Genomic DNA, 13,554 nt, shown 5'->3' with positions numbered 1-13,554 from the left:
AATGTATTAGATATTCAATTCAATGATTCCATAGAGTTTAAAATCATCAAATTTTGGTGTAGACCCGTTTATAAGCCGACCCCCGCTCTTTGATGCGTCACTTTTTTAACAAAAATATTCCGCTTATGAACAAGTATATACGGTAAGTTATATTCCTACCTGCATTTCCAAATCTGTTGTATTTCTGACATGTAGAAGAGCACAGTGCAGTGCTGCCAGTCTATCACTGTCCAGTTTACTGTTCCAAAGGAATTGCATCAAGGAGCACTCATTTATTCTTACAGTAAACATTCTTCCTGAGCAGCAATCCCAGACGGCTGACTTGAACGGGGACTGGATGGAACTTTTGTGCAGCATGTTGATTCTCGCATCCTCACCTGAAGGGAGGGGGTTTAAAGGAAGAAAGGTCTTTGAGTGCACATAAGCTCTATTTACCACAGATTTCTCCCCTCTGCCACGTCCCACGATCTCATGGTCTCCAATGGTGAGAAATAATCCACCCCTCCTTCACTTTCTCTCCCCTCACATGCTTTAATTTCCCATCCCACCCTACTGGCCAGCTGTTTTCAGAAGTGCTAAGCACCCACAGGTCCCTTTGAAGACCGTGAGAGATATAAGTGCTCAGAACTTCTGAAAATCAGGCCCTACCTGTCTTAGATTTTTCCCTAGCACAGATCACCATTGTGTTTTAGCACTCAGGGCAGGTCTACACTACCGCTTAAGCCAATGTAATTTATGTCGCTCAGAGGTGTGAAAAAGACACCCCCCCTGAGTGACGCAAGTTACTGCAACATAAGCGCTGTCCACACCGGTACTACGTCAGCAGGAGATGCTCTCCCATCAACATAGTTTCCGCCTCTCATGGAGGTGGAGTAATTAGCCGACAGGAGAGCGCTCTCCCGTCGGCATGCGGCATCTTCACCAGACTCAATACAGCGGCGTAGCTGCACTGGTGCATCTGTGCCAATATAGCGCTTCTAGTGCAGACCTGCCCTCAGTCTTCATTGCTTCCTGGCCATTGTTCTTGAAGCTTAAAATGACTGGATGGGATTCATTTAATGACATTCCTTAACTGCCTTTAGAAGCATCCATTCAGTAGTGCAAGCAACTACCTCTACTGCCCAGGACCTCAGTAGCACACCAAATCCCTTCGGTTTGGGGGAGGGAGAAACAAAGTATCTAACTCTTGCCTGAATTTGAATCACTACTGTAGATGGCCATCATTTTAATAACAGAGTACAGTGAGTTAGTCTGTACTAATTATGATGCAGTAAGTCTGTACCACCCAGAACAACATGCTAACACTGTATTGGGCCATCTAAACAGCAGCATGCACCAAACTATAAGAACAGGGAGATTCTGCTTTTTAGAACTAAATTTAAACATAACCCAAAACCAAAACCACTTTGCATATACTGGAACGGATTCACTACTGAGTTACTCCAGTTTTCTGCCAGTGTAATTCCAGGCCCACTGCATCAGAAATCACACCCACCATGCAGAAAATAAAATAATGCTTCCTACCTACCTCGGGTATTTCTGCAGGAAAATATTTATTTATATTCCCACCTCCAACCAGCTATTAGTTTCTTTTTGACATTGCTGCATATGTCAGAGCTGCACCAGTCCTAGCAGCCTACCTTTCTTTTACCCAATCAGAAAAATGGCCTTCTGTTTCCAAAAATAACCCATTTCCTATAAAGTACGGTTCTGTGGAAGTGAAATAATGTGCCTTTCAGATGAGACTTCAAAACAAATTACATTACTCTGATCAGGTGAAGGAAATGCAGATTTCCTCTCCCCACTCCACTCGAACATATATACATTTCCTTCCTCCAATTGAGGTTTTGTAAAATTAAATTTGCATCTCCATGTGAAATTTGAGAATACTGGAGCATCCATAAACATGCATAGGGGGATGGGAAATTATTAAACTGTGGCAGAGAATGCAATTCACTGAATGGTCTTCTTTCATTTCATAACACGCTAACAGTGAGTAATGGATGAAATAAGAAAGTTCATCATTTCTTTTTAAAATTGAGTGTGCCAAAAATGCATGTCTTATTCTGCCTGATCCCTATCTTCTAGGCTTTTCAGAGAACAATGTACAGTAATGCAGATGTGAGGCCAATAAAATGAACTGAATTCTCCTCCAAAGGGAGCTGAACATTTTCAAGAGTCTCCACCAAAGTCAACAATAAAAGAGATGCTAAAGACTTCAAAGTACTAAAGTTTTACTGTACCTGTCAGAAACAAATTATAGCACATCAGGTCAGGATGTTGAGTATTGAGGAGGTGTAGAAAGTGGCCAGGCAAATAAACAGCCACGTAATAGTCTGTTCAAAATAAAAAGAGCCATCAATTTGAGCAACTGTTAAAATATTTACTTTGGGAGGCTGGGACTTATGAATTCTCAGCCCAATTCTCTTTATTGGAACAGGTTATGTCTAGGAGCTATAACAGGGGTTAGTTAATAGCAGTTGCAGGGTTAACACAGGAAATATAGGTTATACATTCAGGTTTCCAGGGGAGGATGCGAGAGGCTCACGCAACTCAAGAGCACTATACTAGCTGATCTCCAGAGAAGTACAGTTAACTTCAGAGGAAGTTGCTCACTGACAATATGAGGTATTGCAATATCAAGTGCCAAAAATGGAAGTCAAGTAAGTTGCAAAATGTAGCAAATAACGTAACTTATGAAGGGATGGGGGGGGGGAACTTTATGTCCCTCTTATGAAGAGGAGAGGGACCACCAAAAGGCTGGAGGTTAACAATTTCTCTCCCTTCTCAAAGTGGGGAGAGGAAACAAGTGAAGCTACATTAGCAACCTACCAAGATTCAAAAAAGCTACTTCCTTCACTTGTGGGTAATCTGTTTTTTGTAGAGCAACTGTAAAGGTTTTGCTGTAACCTGGGAAGACACACATGAAACATCTGTTATATGCAAATTATAACTATAGAGAGAGAATTTGGAGCAGTGCAAGTCTATCCAAACCACAGAACTTCTGAGATTCTTTGTCTATACCAGGGCCAGCTCTAGGTTTTTTGCCGCCCCAAGCAAAAAATTTTTTGGCTGCCCCCAACCCCAGCCCTGGGCTCTCACCCCCGCCCATCCCCTGCCACCCCTGCCCTGGGCTCTCTCTTCCCCCCCCCCACCCGCACCCCCTGCCGCCCCAGCGCTGGGCTCTCTCTTCCCCCCCACCCACACCCCGTGCCACCCCAGCCCTGGGCTCCCCCTCACCAGTCCTGACTCTGCCCGCTTCCCACCTGCCTCCAGCCGGTCCGGCACTGGCAGGGTCAGGGTAAGCAGCGGGACTCCTGGGTCATGCCTCAGCCCAGGGTCCCTCCAGCCAGGGCTCCCGCCTTCAGGACCGGCTGGGACCCTGGAGGGCAGAGCCGGGGGAACGCCCTGGCAGAGGCCTGAGGAGCCGGGGCAGGGTAGCCCCAGAGGAAGCGGAGCCCCGGAGAGCGGGACGTGGGCCCGCACGGCAGCGCTCTGCCCTCTATGGCCACGCTGCTGCTGCTGCTTCTGGCCGCCCTGCAGCAGCCCCTGGGCGGCTCGGGCCGCTTCGCCCAGCCCCGGCTGCCACGCTGGGGGGCGACCGCCCTGCAGCACCTGCAGGCGGCTCCATGCGCCCCATGGGGCGGCCCCCAGCCCGAGTGTCCCCCGCTCGGAGCCTGCCCGGCCCAGCCACAAGGTGTGGGCGCTGCTCCCCCGTGGCATGAACTGCAGTGGCCCCAGGGCGCCCCCCGCCCACGACGCACTGCTGCTGCCAGGGCCGGCTCTAGGCTTTTGCCAGCGGAAGCAAAAAAAAAAAAAAAGGCCAGAATGCCGCCCTTGAAAATGTGCTGCCCCAAGCACGTGCTTCGTTTGCTGGTGCCTAGAGCCGGCCCTGGTCTATACTATGTTATATTTCTCATTGGATATAACAAATCTTCCTCTGCCTGGACTGAAATGCTAGTCTCTATTCTTACCAAGAAGGGCTTAGAACTAATGGGTTAATTTTTCAGAGATTATAAAGCCAGAATGAGCCACCGTGATCATCTAGGCTGACCTTCTGTATAACACAGACCACAGGACTTCCCTGAAGTAATTCCTGTTTGAACTAGAGCATATCTTTTTAGCAAAACAACCAATCTAGATTTAATTGCCAGTGAGGGAAAATCCACCACAACTCTTGGTAAATTGTTCCAATGGTTAATTACCTTCACTGTTAAAAATTTGCACCTTATTTCCAGTCTAAATTTGTGTAGCTTTAACTCCCAGCCATTGGCTTTTGTTATACCTGTGACTTACGTCCATTATCAAATTTTTGTTCATCATGTAGCTGCCTACAGACTGTGATCAAGTCACCTCTTAACCTTCTTGCTAGCTTCACTTATACAGCTAGTTTTCAGTGAAGTCAGTGAGAGCTGCACCTATGCCTGTGAAAATAAGGGCTGACCTGCGCCCCTAGACACTCAAGCTAGGAACTACCAGTTCCACCTCCCACACACGGTGCCTTATTGTCACAGGTACAGAGCATCCGCAGCTCTAGAGCCCTGCGCAGATACAAAATGTATATATGTAGATGCAGCTCCTCCAGCAGGGTGTACCGCCCCCAGCTCTGCCCAGTGCATCGCGGGACCAGGGACGGCTACTGATGAGCCTGGTCCTGCCCCGGTGGGCAAGGTTGGGTGCGGGACGGGGAGCGGTACAACCGCACCAGAGGAGCTGCTGGCGTGGGGTGCTGGCTTTCAGGAGCGGCGGCCCGCCAGGCTGCTGCTTTCGCTGCTGCGGTTCCCAGTAGAGCCCTGCAGCTCCACAGATACCGATTTATATCTGCGGGTATCCACATCCACGGATATAAATTTTGCATCCGTGCAGGGCTCTGTGCAGCTCCCACTAACTTCAGTTGCTGCTGTAAGTGCTCAGCACTGCTGAAAGTCTGGCTGCATATGTTTCAAAGTGGACACCCCGAAATGAGGAACATGCAACTAATGGCCACCTATGGAAAATTGTGGTTTAAGTGTCTTGCCCAGAATCCCATAGGAAGTCTATGACAGGAATATATACTTAGCAGCCTAACTTTCAGGCATCCAGGCTTAGAAGTTTTGGCCAGAGTATTTTACAGTCTACAGCTTTACGTAGCTGTTTATTTTGTAAGATATTCCGTGACACTTGGTACAAAATGACACACTAAAATAAAGTAAGAAAGAACAATAGAATAAAACAAATTAACTGTACCTTTATGTAAAAAAGAAACGGAGTATGTGACCTCCTTCGGAATATCAGGAGCCTGACTACAACACAGACAAAAACTTCCTTAAAAAAAAATAAATAAAGAGATTGAAATGGAGGTTGGTTTTGTTATCATACTTGTTCACTGAATAAGTTATGTCTGCCTTCGCTGATCCACTTTATATTTCTCAAAAGATGGATACCGGCTGCAGAACCCAATCCTAAAAACTAAGAAAAAGCATCTTTGTTATCTTTAATCTAAAACATTCTTAAACAACTTTCAGGACTATGGAAATATACATACATCAAGGGAATAGCTTCCTCTTAGCTAAAGAGGAAGAAGGCAAAAAAGGTTGAGTATGAATAATAAGATAGGGAAATGCAGGAGAAAATACACTGTAATGCAATTTTGGGTTCTGAAGGCTCAGCAAATCCTTCTAATTCAGAGAAACTGCATTTTTCAGCTCTTTGCTGTAGAAAACATTCTAGCACCATCTGAACCACTGACCAGACCACTGTACCTACAGGAAGCCCAGATTTCTGGAGATTATCTATTAAAAGCTGCCAAGATGCAATGCTGTAATTGAATGTGCGAAACAGAACACCACAAAGTAAAGGTCTAGTTATCTCACCATCCTGCTGCAAGTGCAGAATTAACCCGGGCCTAAAGGATATTTGCTAGTACCTTCTCATGCTTCAGAGAAATCCTGACTTTTCTTCCTTAAGTAGAGTGATATTTCCTTGTTAGAAGAGAAATTTGTCCTTATCATAAGCACACTTCAGCCATGGTAAATTATTCTTTGTCCTAACCTTATTCCCCCACCCGACCCCCATTGAGAATGACTGACCATTTTGACCCCATCTAATAGTAGCCTGCCCTCCAGATCTGATAAAATAGGAAACAAATTAAACACCTTGGTCCTCTTACTCCATCACTTTAGCCAGTTATTTTTGGAATTTATGCCTCAAGCAGCCCCAAATCCATGCTGTCCCAATTCAACTGGGAGCGCAGAAGAGAGAACTATGATCATACAGCGGTTACCTTTGTCAATAATTTAGTGCCTAAAAAAATGTATTGCTAACAAAGATATTGCTATCAAAAGACACAGATAAATGTACACATAGACACACACTTTTATAATGCAAATAGATGCGCAGTATACTGATCAAAAGTACAAGTATCCAACCTCAAGAGATTTCACTTTATTGAAAGTGCCTAGAACGTCTGAGCACAAAGCTGCACTATAGCATTGCGCTAGTAATGCTACATATCTGGCTGAGGCATTTAACTTTCAGGAGGGGGAAGAGAGAGAATTTCCTCTGACTGAAATTCATGTTCGTTTCCAGCGTGCTGAATAGTTCTGGTAAGTTTGATCGAGTTTTGCTTGGATATTTGAGGTACTGAAACATAAATAGATGGGGTCTCCCTGATCATTTGGGGCCTTATGGAACATGCAGAATTTTTAAAGCAGCAGCAAAAGGCCACAGCAGGAAGGTTGTGGCTTTTCTGGGCCTCTTCCAGTGCTTTTTCTTTACTGGAAACAGTTTAAAACTGAACGAATAAGAGCCCTAGTATTAATGTTTTGTAGACTCTGAAGTATGCTAAGCACTTCACAGAAGACACATTCCCCTCCCCAAAGAGTTTACAAAGTAAATTTTAGATGAGTGAGAGAAAAACAGCAGGGAGGAGGTGGGGTGATAAAAAAAAATATGAGGTACAGCAATAGGATCTTGCAGTACTCAGTTTATGCACGTGCATGTAGGACATGTCTACACTATAAACTTAAGTCAACCTATGTTAGGTCGGCTTACAGCCACCACAGTAATTACTGCAGTGGTTCACGTCCGCACAGCCTTTCTTCTGTCGATGGTGCGCATCCTCACCAAGAGCGCTTCCACCGACTTAAAAGGGAGTGTGGGGGGGCCTGAGAGCCAGGACTCCCAGCTCCGCGCGCAGCTCCCCACCAGTAGCGCGGCTCCCCTCCGGGAGCTGGGCTGCCTCCCCCCATCTCAGCTCCCCGCTCCCCGCCAGGAACAGGGCAGCTGCATTGGGCTTCTTGGCTTTCCACGGGGAACGGAGGGATAGCTCAGTGGTTTGAGCATTGGCCTGCTAAACCCAGGTTGTGAGCTCAACCCTTGAGGGGGCCATTTAGGGATCTGGGCGGAAAATCTGTCTGGGGATTGGTCCTGCTTTGAGCAGGGAGTTGAACTAGATGATCTCCTGAGGTCCCTTCCAACCCTCATATTCTTAAAAAAAAAAAAAAAAAACCATGGCAGCCAACCGGACCTCAGATGCGAAGCACCCCACCGAGAGCCCCGCTGCCCTCTTCCACAGGCTCTGGGCTCCCCACCGAGAGCCCCGCTGCCCTCTTCCACAGGCTCTGGGCTCCCCACCGAGAGCCCCGCTGCCCTCTTCCACAGGCTCTGGGCTCCCCACCGAGAGCCCCGCTGCCCTCTTCCACAGGCTCTGGGCTCCCCACCGGGAGCCCCGCTGCCCTCTTCCACAGGCTCTGGGCTCCCCACTGGGAGCACAGCTGCACCCAGTGGGGAGCTCTGCACCTGGAGTCCAGTCAGCTGCCCTGTTCCCAGTGGGGAGCGGGGAGCCTGGGGGGAGGGGCAGCCGACTCCTGGTAGGGAGATCTGCGCCTGGAGTCTGGTCGGCTGCAGTGCTCCCAGTAGGGAGCCAAGAGCCTGGGGGGCAGCCCAGATCAGTCAGAGTGGGGAGCAGGGCTCTGAAGGAACAGAAATGGACACCGTGTGGAGTTCGTTAGCCCTCATGCCCCAGGCCAAGCTGTGGACTCTGGGCCTATATGAAAAGTTCTGAACAGAAACTGTAGTTAAGATCTTACATCCACATTAAATGGATTATGGCCCTTCACGCTCCCTGCAGGGAATTGGGAGCCTGGGTAGCACCCTGGCTTGGAGCGGAGACCAGGTAGCAGCCCAGCTGGGGAGCCACCTTTCTTGTCAATTTCACAGCTCCGCTGGACAAGAATGACAGCCAATAGCTGTAAGTAAGACAGTGTCTCCAGGGACGCTGCGTTGCCCGAACTACACTGACACAAGCCCTTCGCCTCTCGTGGAGGTGGAGTTATTATGTTGTGTAGTAGGGCACTTACATAGGTGAGAGCAAGGCTGCAGTGTGCACACTGACATAATTAGGTCGACGTAAGCTGCCTTACATCAACCTAACGCTATAGCGTAGACCAGGCTGTTGTAGCACAGGTGTACACTTCAGAGGTTTTGTTAGATCCGGGGCTGCTCCTGGGGATGCCCAGGTAGTATCTACAGCCAAGAGCATTTTTCTATCCACATCTGGTGAAGAAGGTATGACCATTCTCTCTGATGCAGATTTTGCAACAATTATCCAGGCCTTTGTCAGCTTAATATTAGCTTGCTGTAATGTTCTTACATGGGGCTATACCTTAAGACCACTTGGAAACTGAAGGTCGTGCAGAATGCTGCCATCTGCTGATTAAGAGAAGTTTCGCCTTGGAAGTGCATTACATCACTGCCTGGGGATGTGCTCTAGCTGCCAGTAAGTTTCTGGGGGCAGTCTGAGGTGTTGGTGCTACTGTATAAACCTAGATGGTTTGGGACTTGGTTACTTCAGAGAGAACTTGTCTCTCTCTGCATCCTACAGCAGGAGGTGAGATCGGCAGAGATTCTTGAGCAGGCACCACCTCAGAATGAATAGCAAGAAGCTTGACTTGGAGTCTGATAGAGCCAGGCACACTGAGAAACCCACCACTTTTTTTAGGTTTTGGGGGTTGATGGGGAAAGCTAAGACTTTGAGGGACTTCAAGGATACTTATGGCCAATCCTTTTAAATGTATAGGATGTGCCCAGAGAATATGATGGGCATCTAGAGGATTTTATAAATCTAAAGAAATGTAAGTGTCTCACAAGGTATTCGTGCACTTGGTTTTTTTTTTTTTTACCCTTGAAGACAGGTTTCACATAATGACTGAAAGCAGCAGTGAACATAAGTATGAGGGCTTCACCCTAGTCCTCAGCTGTGCACTCCACAGATCAGCATAATTGGTAGGCTCGGCTCAAGAGACTCTGAGGACTGAATAACACTTCTGACAGATCTGAAGAAGTCTGCATTAGAAGTCTGATCCAAAGACCAGTGAAGTAAACAGAAAGATTCCCGCTGACTTTGATAAGCTTTGGATCAGGCACTATGTGCCTGGCTCAAGATAGTTTAGTTACTCCAGACCTTCCATGGTCATTAGATTAAAAATCACTATAGCTACACAAAAAAGGCGATCCACTACTTTCCTCAGCTCAATTTCCCCCAAGATCTGCTATGAGTACTATACATCAGGAAAAGTTTAGCCATAAACATATAACAATGAGCTCTTAAGACTTCTTAGTAATTAGTTACACAACTACATCAGTGTAGTAATCTGTAACATATGATCATCACAAGACAGTTTTTCATTATCAATTACCTGTTTTACTGGTAAAAACTTGCAGATTCAGAGATCTAGGTTCCATCTCTTGGTCTTGAGAGTAATCAAATCCAAAATTCACAAATCTAGAAATAAATAGAGACCATTAAATGCATTTCTTCGTCCACAATGATTTTTAAAGAGTACGCTGAACCCATGAAAGTCACAAGGGAAATATAAGAATTAGATTATTATTAAACATTCCATAAGAAAGTTTAATTAAACTACAATTGATCGGTCTGTTCTGTTAGTTTACTCTCTTAGGGTTGGGATTGAGTCAAAATGAAGCAATTGCTTCATAACCATATTTTAAAAGGAGACATCCCATATGCCTGCAAGTTATTTCTTCACTGCACCATATTGCTTAATTCCACACTAGCCGAATCAAGGTGAAGGAAAATTATGCTGGAGGGTCTCAATTTATTCACTCACCATATCTGAGAGGTCAAAAGGTTTGGAGCCCAAATCTACCACCCTTACTCATGCCAAGTAGCACCTTACTCTGTGAGTAGTCACACTGATTTCAATGGGAATAGTCACAAAATAAGGGAAGGGTGCAGCAAAATTGGGCTAATTTCTATGGTATTACCAGTTCTGCATTTTGGTTCTTTTTCAGATTCTAATGTTGTCTGTAGTTTTCACAGATCTTGGAAAAAACTAACATGGCATAAGTGTTAATTATTAGCTACAATCTATCAATAGTAAATTATGCACTAAATCATTTTTTAAAAAATGGTCCTCCTCCAGACATATTTCTCGACCTTTCCACAAAGATTCGGATGAGTTTTAGCAATTGTGAAGTTGGTTTTCTTCAGTACTATATCATAACTGTAACGGTCTGTACTGGTCCTTTAAGGTAGACTCCACGTCCAGCACTACCAACCTTCAGCTTTCTGCTTAGTACTGAAGCATGCTGGAAGTGCTAGTGTGGGGTACAGTTTGGAACTGTAAGCTACCACTGCAAGGCATGCTGGGAAAGAGAAAGGGTATATAAATAGCTATCATCCCTCATAACAGGAAGAGATGGAGACAAAAGATGAGCTGTTGGTCTGCCCAATTACCAGCCTGGGGCCGAGCCCGGTAGCTGGAAAAGGAATCCCAGAAATGGAATGGAAGTTTTGGGGACACTGCCACAGGCCAGCTGTAGAGAGGCTGTGACCTCAGAAGGAAATTAAGGAAAGTTGGTTTTATTTGGATGGGGTCACTGTATCCCCCAGGAAGTGTGGCTTAGTCTATATTTGGTTCTCCAGCCAACCGCTCCCAACGGGAAGGGACCTGTGACCGTGTCAAACTTCTTGTCTGGCTTCACCATACCATGGAAGGAGATGAAGGAGGGGAAAGCTATGAGGAGGGTTTGAAGGTCATATGTGACACTGCTTCCTCCCCTTTACCTCCACATAAGTCAGGTCACAACAACAGGTACATGGATTCAAGTCATACGGTGCAAAGATGCAGGCAATGCCAAATGAAGTTAATGTGTTAATAAACCAAATTTTAGACACACATGTTGACAAATGAGACAAAAATACTCTGTGACCCACTTACTTTAATCCTATGTCTCTTAAAGAGATGTCCAGGGATGCTTCAAGCTGTTAACCCAAAAATCAGAACACACCTACATTATTCAGTATTTAAGGTTGGTCTTGCAGTCCAGTAAAGGATACTCTGGGCTCATTCACTCTTCATCCAACTCACCAATTTCACAAAGGAAAACGGATTCATCGACCACCACTTGATCTTTTTAAGTCATTCAAGAACTCAGAAAATAGTTTCCCCTCCTAGTAGGGGTTTTATACAATTATGGAATGGGATACTTTTGTGTTAAGCCAATGTAAAGGTTTAATGTCTTTGTAAGCCTAACTAAGGCAAGTTTCATATTTTAAACAACTTAAAATTTGTGTCACTGGGAATGCCATACTGTCTTTATATGAGAAGTACATCAAAACAGCTGAGCTCCAAGGCAGCAATACTACAGGGATTTCAAGTAAAGGGGGGCGGGAGGAGCAGAGAGTCATGGTCTGGACCCATCAGCCCTCAGTCTGCCTTTTAACTTACAGTGCACTGTGAGCAAAATTCACTCCCACACAGAAGCCTCACATAAGATCCCCTAGAGACCACTTAACCAAACCTTTAGCTGGGATGCATCCACTTCCATGTGTCAGGGGCATCCATGCAGGCCCCAAGCACAAACATGAATTTCAGACTTTGTCACAAAGAATCCAATCCAGATAACTATAGAGTGCCCTCAACACTCAATGACATATAGACTCAATCTTGTTTCCATTTAAGTCAATGGGAGCAGGAGCAGGCCTTCATTTCTCCATCTAATTTGATTTGCAAGTGCTACTTAATTCCATTGGTCTAAAATTAGAGTAATTCCATGAACTTCAGTGGGATTGCACAGATGTTCTAGATGGTTTAAATAGTACTTAATCCTGCCAGGAGTGCAGGGGACTGGACTAGATGACCTCTCGAGGTCCCTTCCAGTCCTACGATTATATGTTAATCCAAAATCGGTGGAGTAACTCTAATGTATTTAGATTAGAATCTGGTCATTACATTTTGAAGAACGTTTCCAAGGTTTGTGGTTTTATATAATAATTCATGCTAATAAAAATATCAAATACAAATACTTGGGAATAAACTTAATGATCATCCCTTGAAATATATAACTAAATCCCCCCTCAGACTAGCTATATGACAACAAGTTTATATCTATGACTTACTATTAAATTAAAGTTTTCATCAGGGTAAAACTGGACACATTTTAAGATATTCCTTGATTCCTAAAATTAAGAGAGAGACTTTTATTATAATAATCGAGCCACATCACGCAGACAGAGATGGTTGGAAAGTCCATCATTCAGCCCTGTTTGCTAACATGCATAAGGCAACAAGTGGATGAGAAAAAAAAAGCCAAAACCACACACTAAACCCTCAAATAGCACTCCCCAGCACACTTGCTTCCTTCCTGTCCCAGATCAGTTGTCTATCTTCTGTCTATAATTGGTTACGGTCTTGTGCAATACCCAATCACATGCCTCTTTCACACACAGAAAGCCACTAGAAGGTTACAGAACAGCTTTCAGTAACCTTTTGCTCCATAGAGACTAAAGCTATTAAGAACAGTATCTTATTTTGCACATCTCCAAAAGGCCTCTTGCAAAAAGTAGAATAGAGATGAGCTCTTCATTATATATTACACTTCCCATCCTTTCTGAAATACTCCAGCTAATTTCAGTGCGTCAAAAAAACCCAAACGAACTAGATCTGAAAGTCCATTTTTGTTCATGCATAACTTAGGCTAAGTTTGGCTATTCCCATTAGTCAGAATGAAAAGCAGTTTGAAACTTTCCTCAGTTGGTGCACATGGTCTATGCTTTCTTACATCTATATGCCCTGGCCTGCAAATGATATTGTCTCAAATTGGCAAGTCCATATTCCTAGGGCGCATGTGCTAGCTATAATAGGTTTAGATAATCACATACATCAGCACTACCTTTAAAAAAAATCCCTCTGTTACCTGGGAAGCACTGACACCACATCTCACTGCAAATACTCACATGTAAACAATAGCATGGAAAGTCTAATTTAGGCCTCTAATTTTCATTACACTACTCTTCTTACTACCCAAAATAATCCAACTCACACCATTATTACTGGCTTTTAAACTCAAACTTTCATATCAGAAAATGAAAGAGAGATGAGAACACACACCGATTCAATTTTTTCCCACCTTTGGAACAATGTAGAAGAGTCTTTGTTCTGTCATATCCCATTGTGCCCAAATGAGATCATCTGCAACTCTGTCTCTTGGGAGCTGGCCTGAGTTTTGAATCACCTGAAGGGAAAGATTTAAAAAATGAGCTAAACACTA

The 13,554-nt window shown here is 44.8% G+C and overlaps 1 protein-coding gene across 1 annotated transcript in view; it reads right to left on the bottom strand.

The window, feature by feature from the left end:
• GSAP (gamma-secretase activating protein) overlaps positions 1–13,554 on the bottom strand; it is a 67,048-nt gene that overhangs the window by 30,827 nt on the left and 22,667 nt on the right. The window contains exons 9-16 of the mRNA XM_065418854.1: positions 13,414–13,518; positions 12,404–12,463; positions 11,223–11,266; positions 9,678–9,763; positions 5,227–5,304; positions 2,833–2,910; positions 2,244–2,336; positions 160–377 (exon numbers count right to left, since the gene is read on the bottom strand). Coding sequence (XP_065274926.1) covers positions 160–377; positions 2,244–2,336; positions 2,833–2,910; positions 5,227–5,304; positions 9,678–9,763; positions 11,223–11,266; positions 12,404–12,463; positions 13,414–13,518 — 762 coding nt within the window. The remainder of the gene's footprint in view (positions 1–159; positions 378–2,243; positions 2,337–2,832; positions 2,911–5,226; positions 5,305–9,677; positions 9,764–11,222; positions 11,267–12,403; positions 12,464–13,413; positions 13,519–13,554) is intronic.

Source organism: Emys orbicularis, chromosome 1, assembly GCF_028017835.1.
Source record: "Emys orbicularis isolate rEmyOrb1 chromosome 1, rEmyOrb1.hap1, whole genome shotgun sequence".
Lineage (NCBI taxonomy): Eukaryota > Metazoa > Chordata > Testudines > Emydidae > Emys > Emys orbicularis.
Note: the sequence above shows the minus strand (reverse complement) of the source record. Positions and strands in the feature narration are given on the sequence as shown.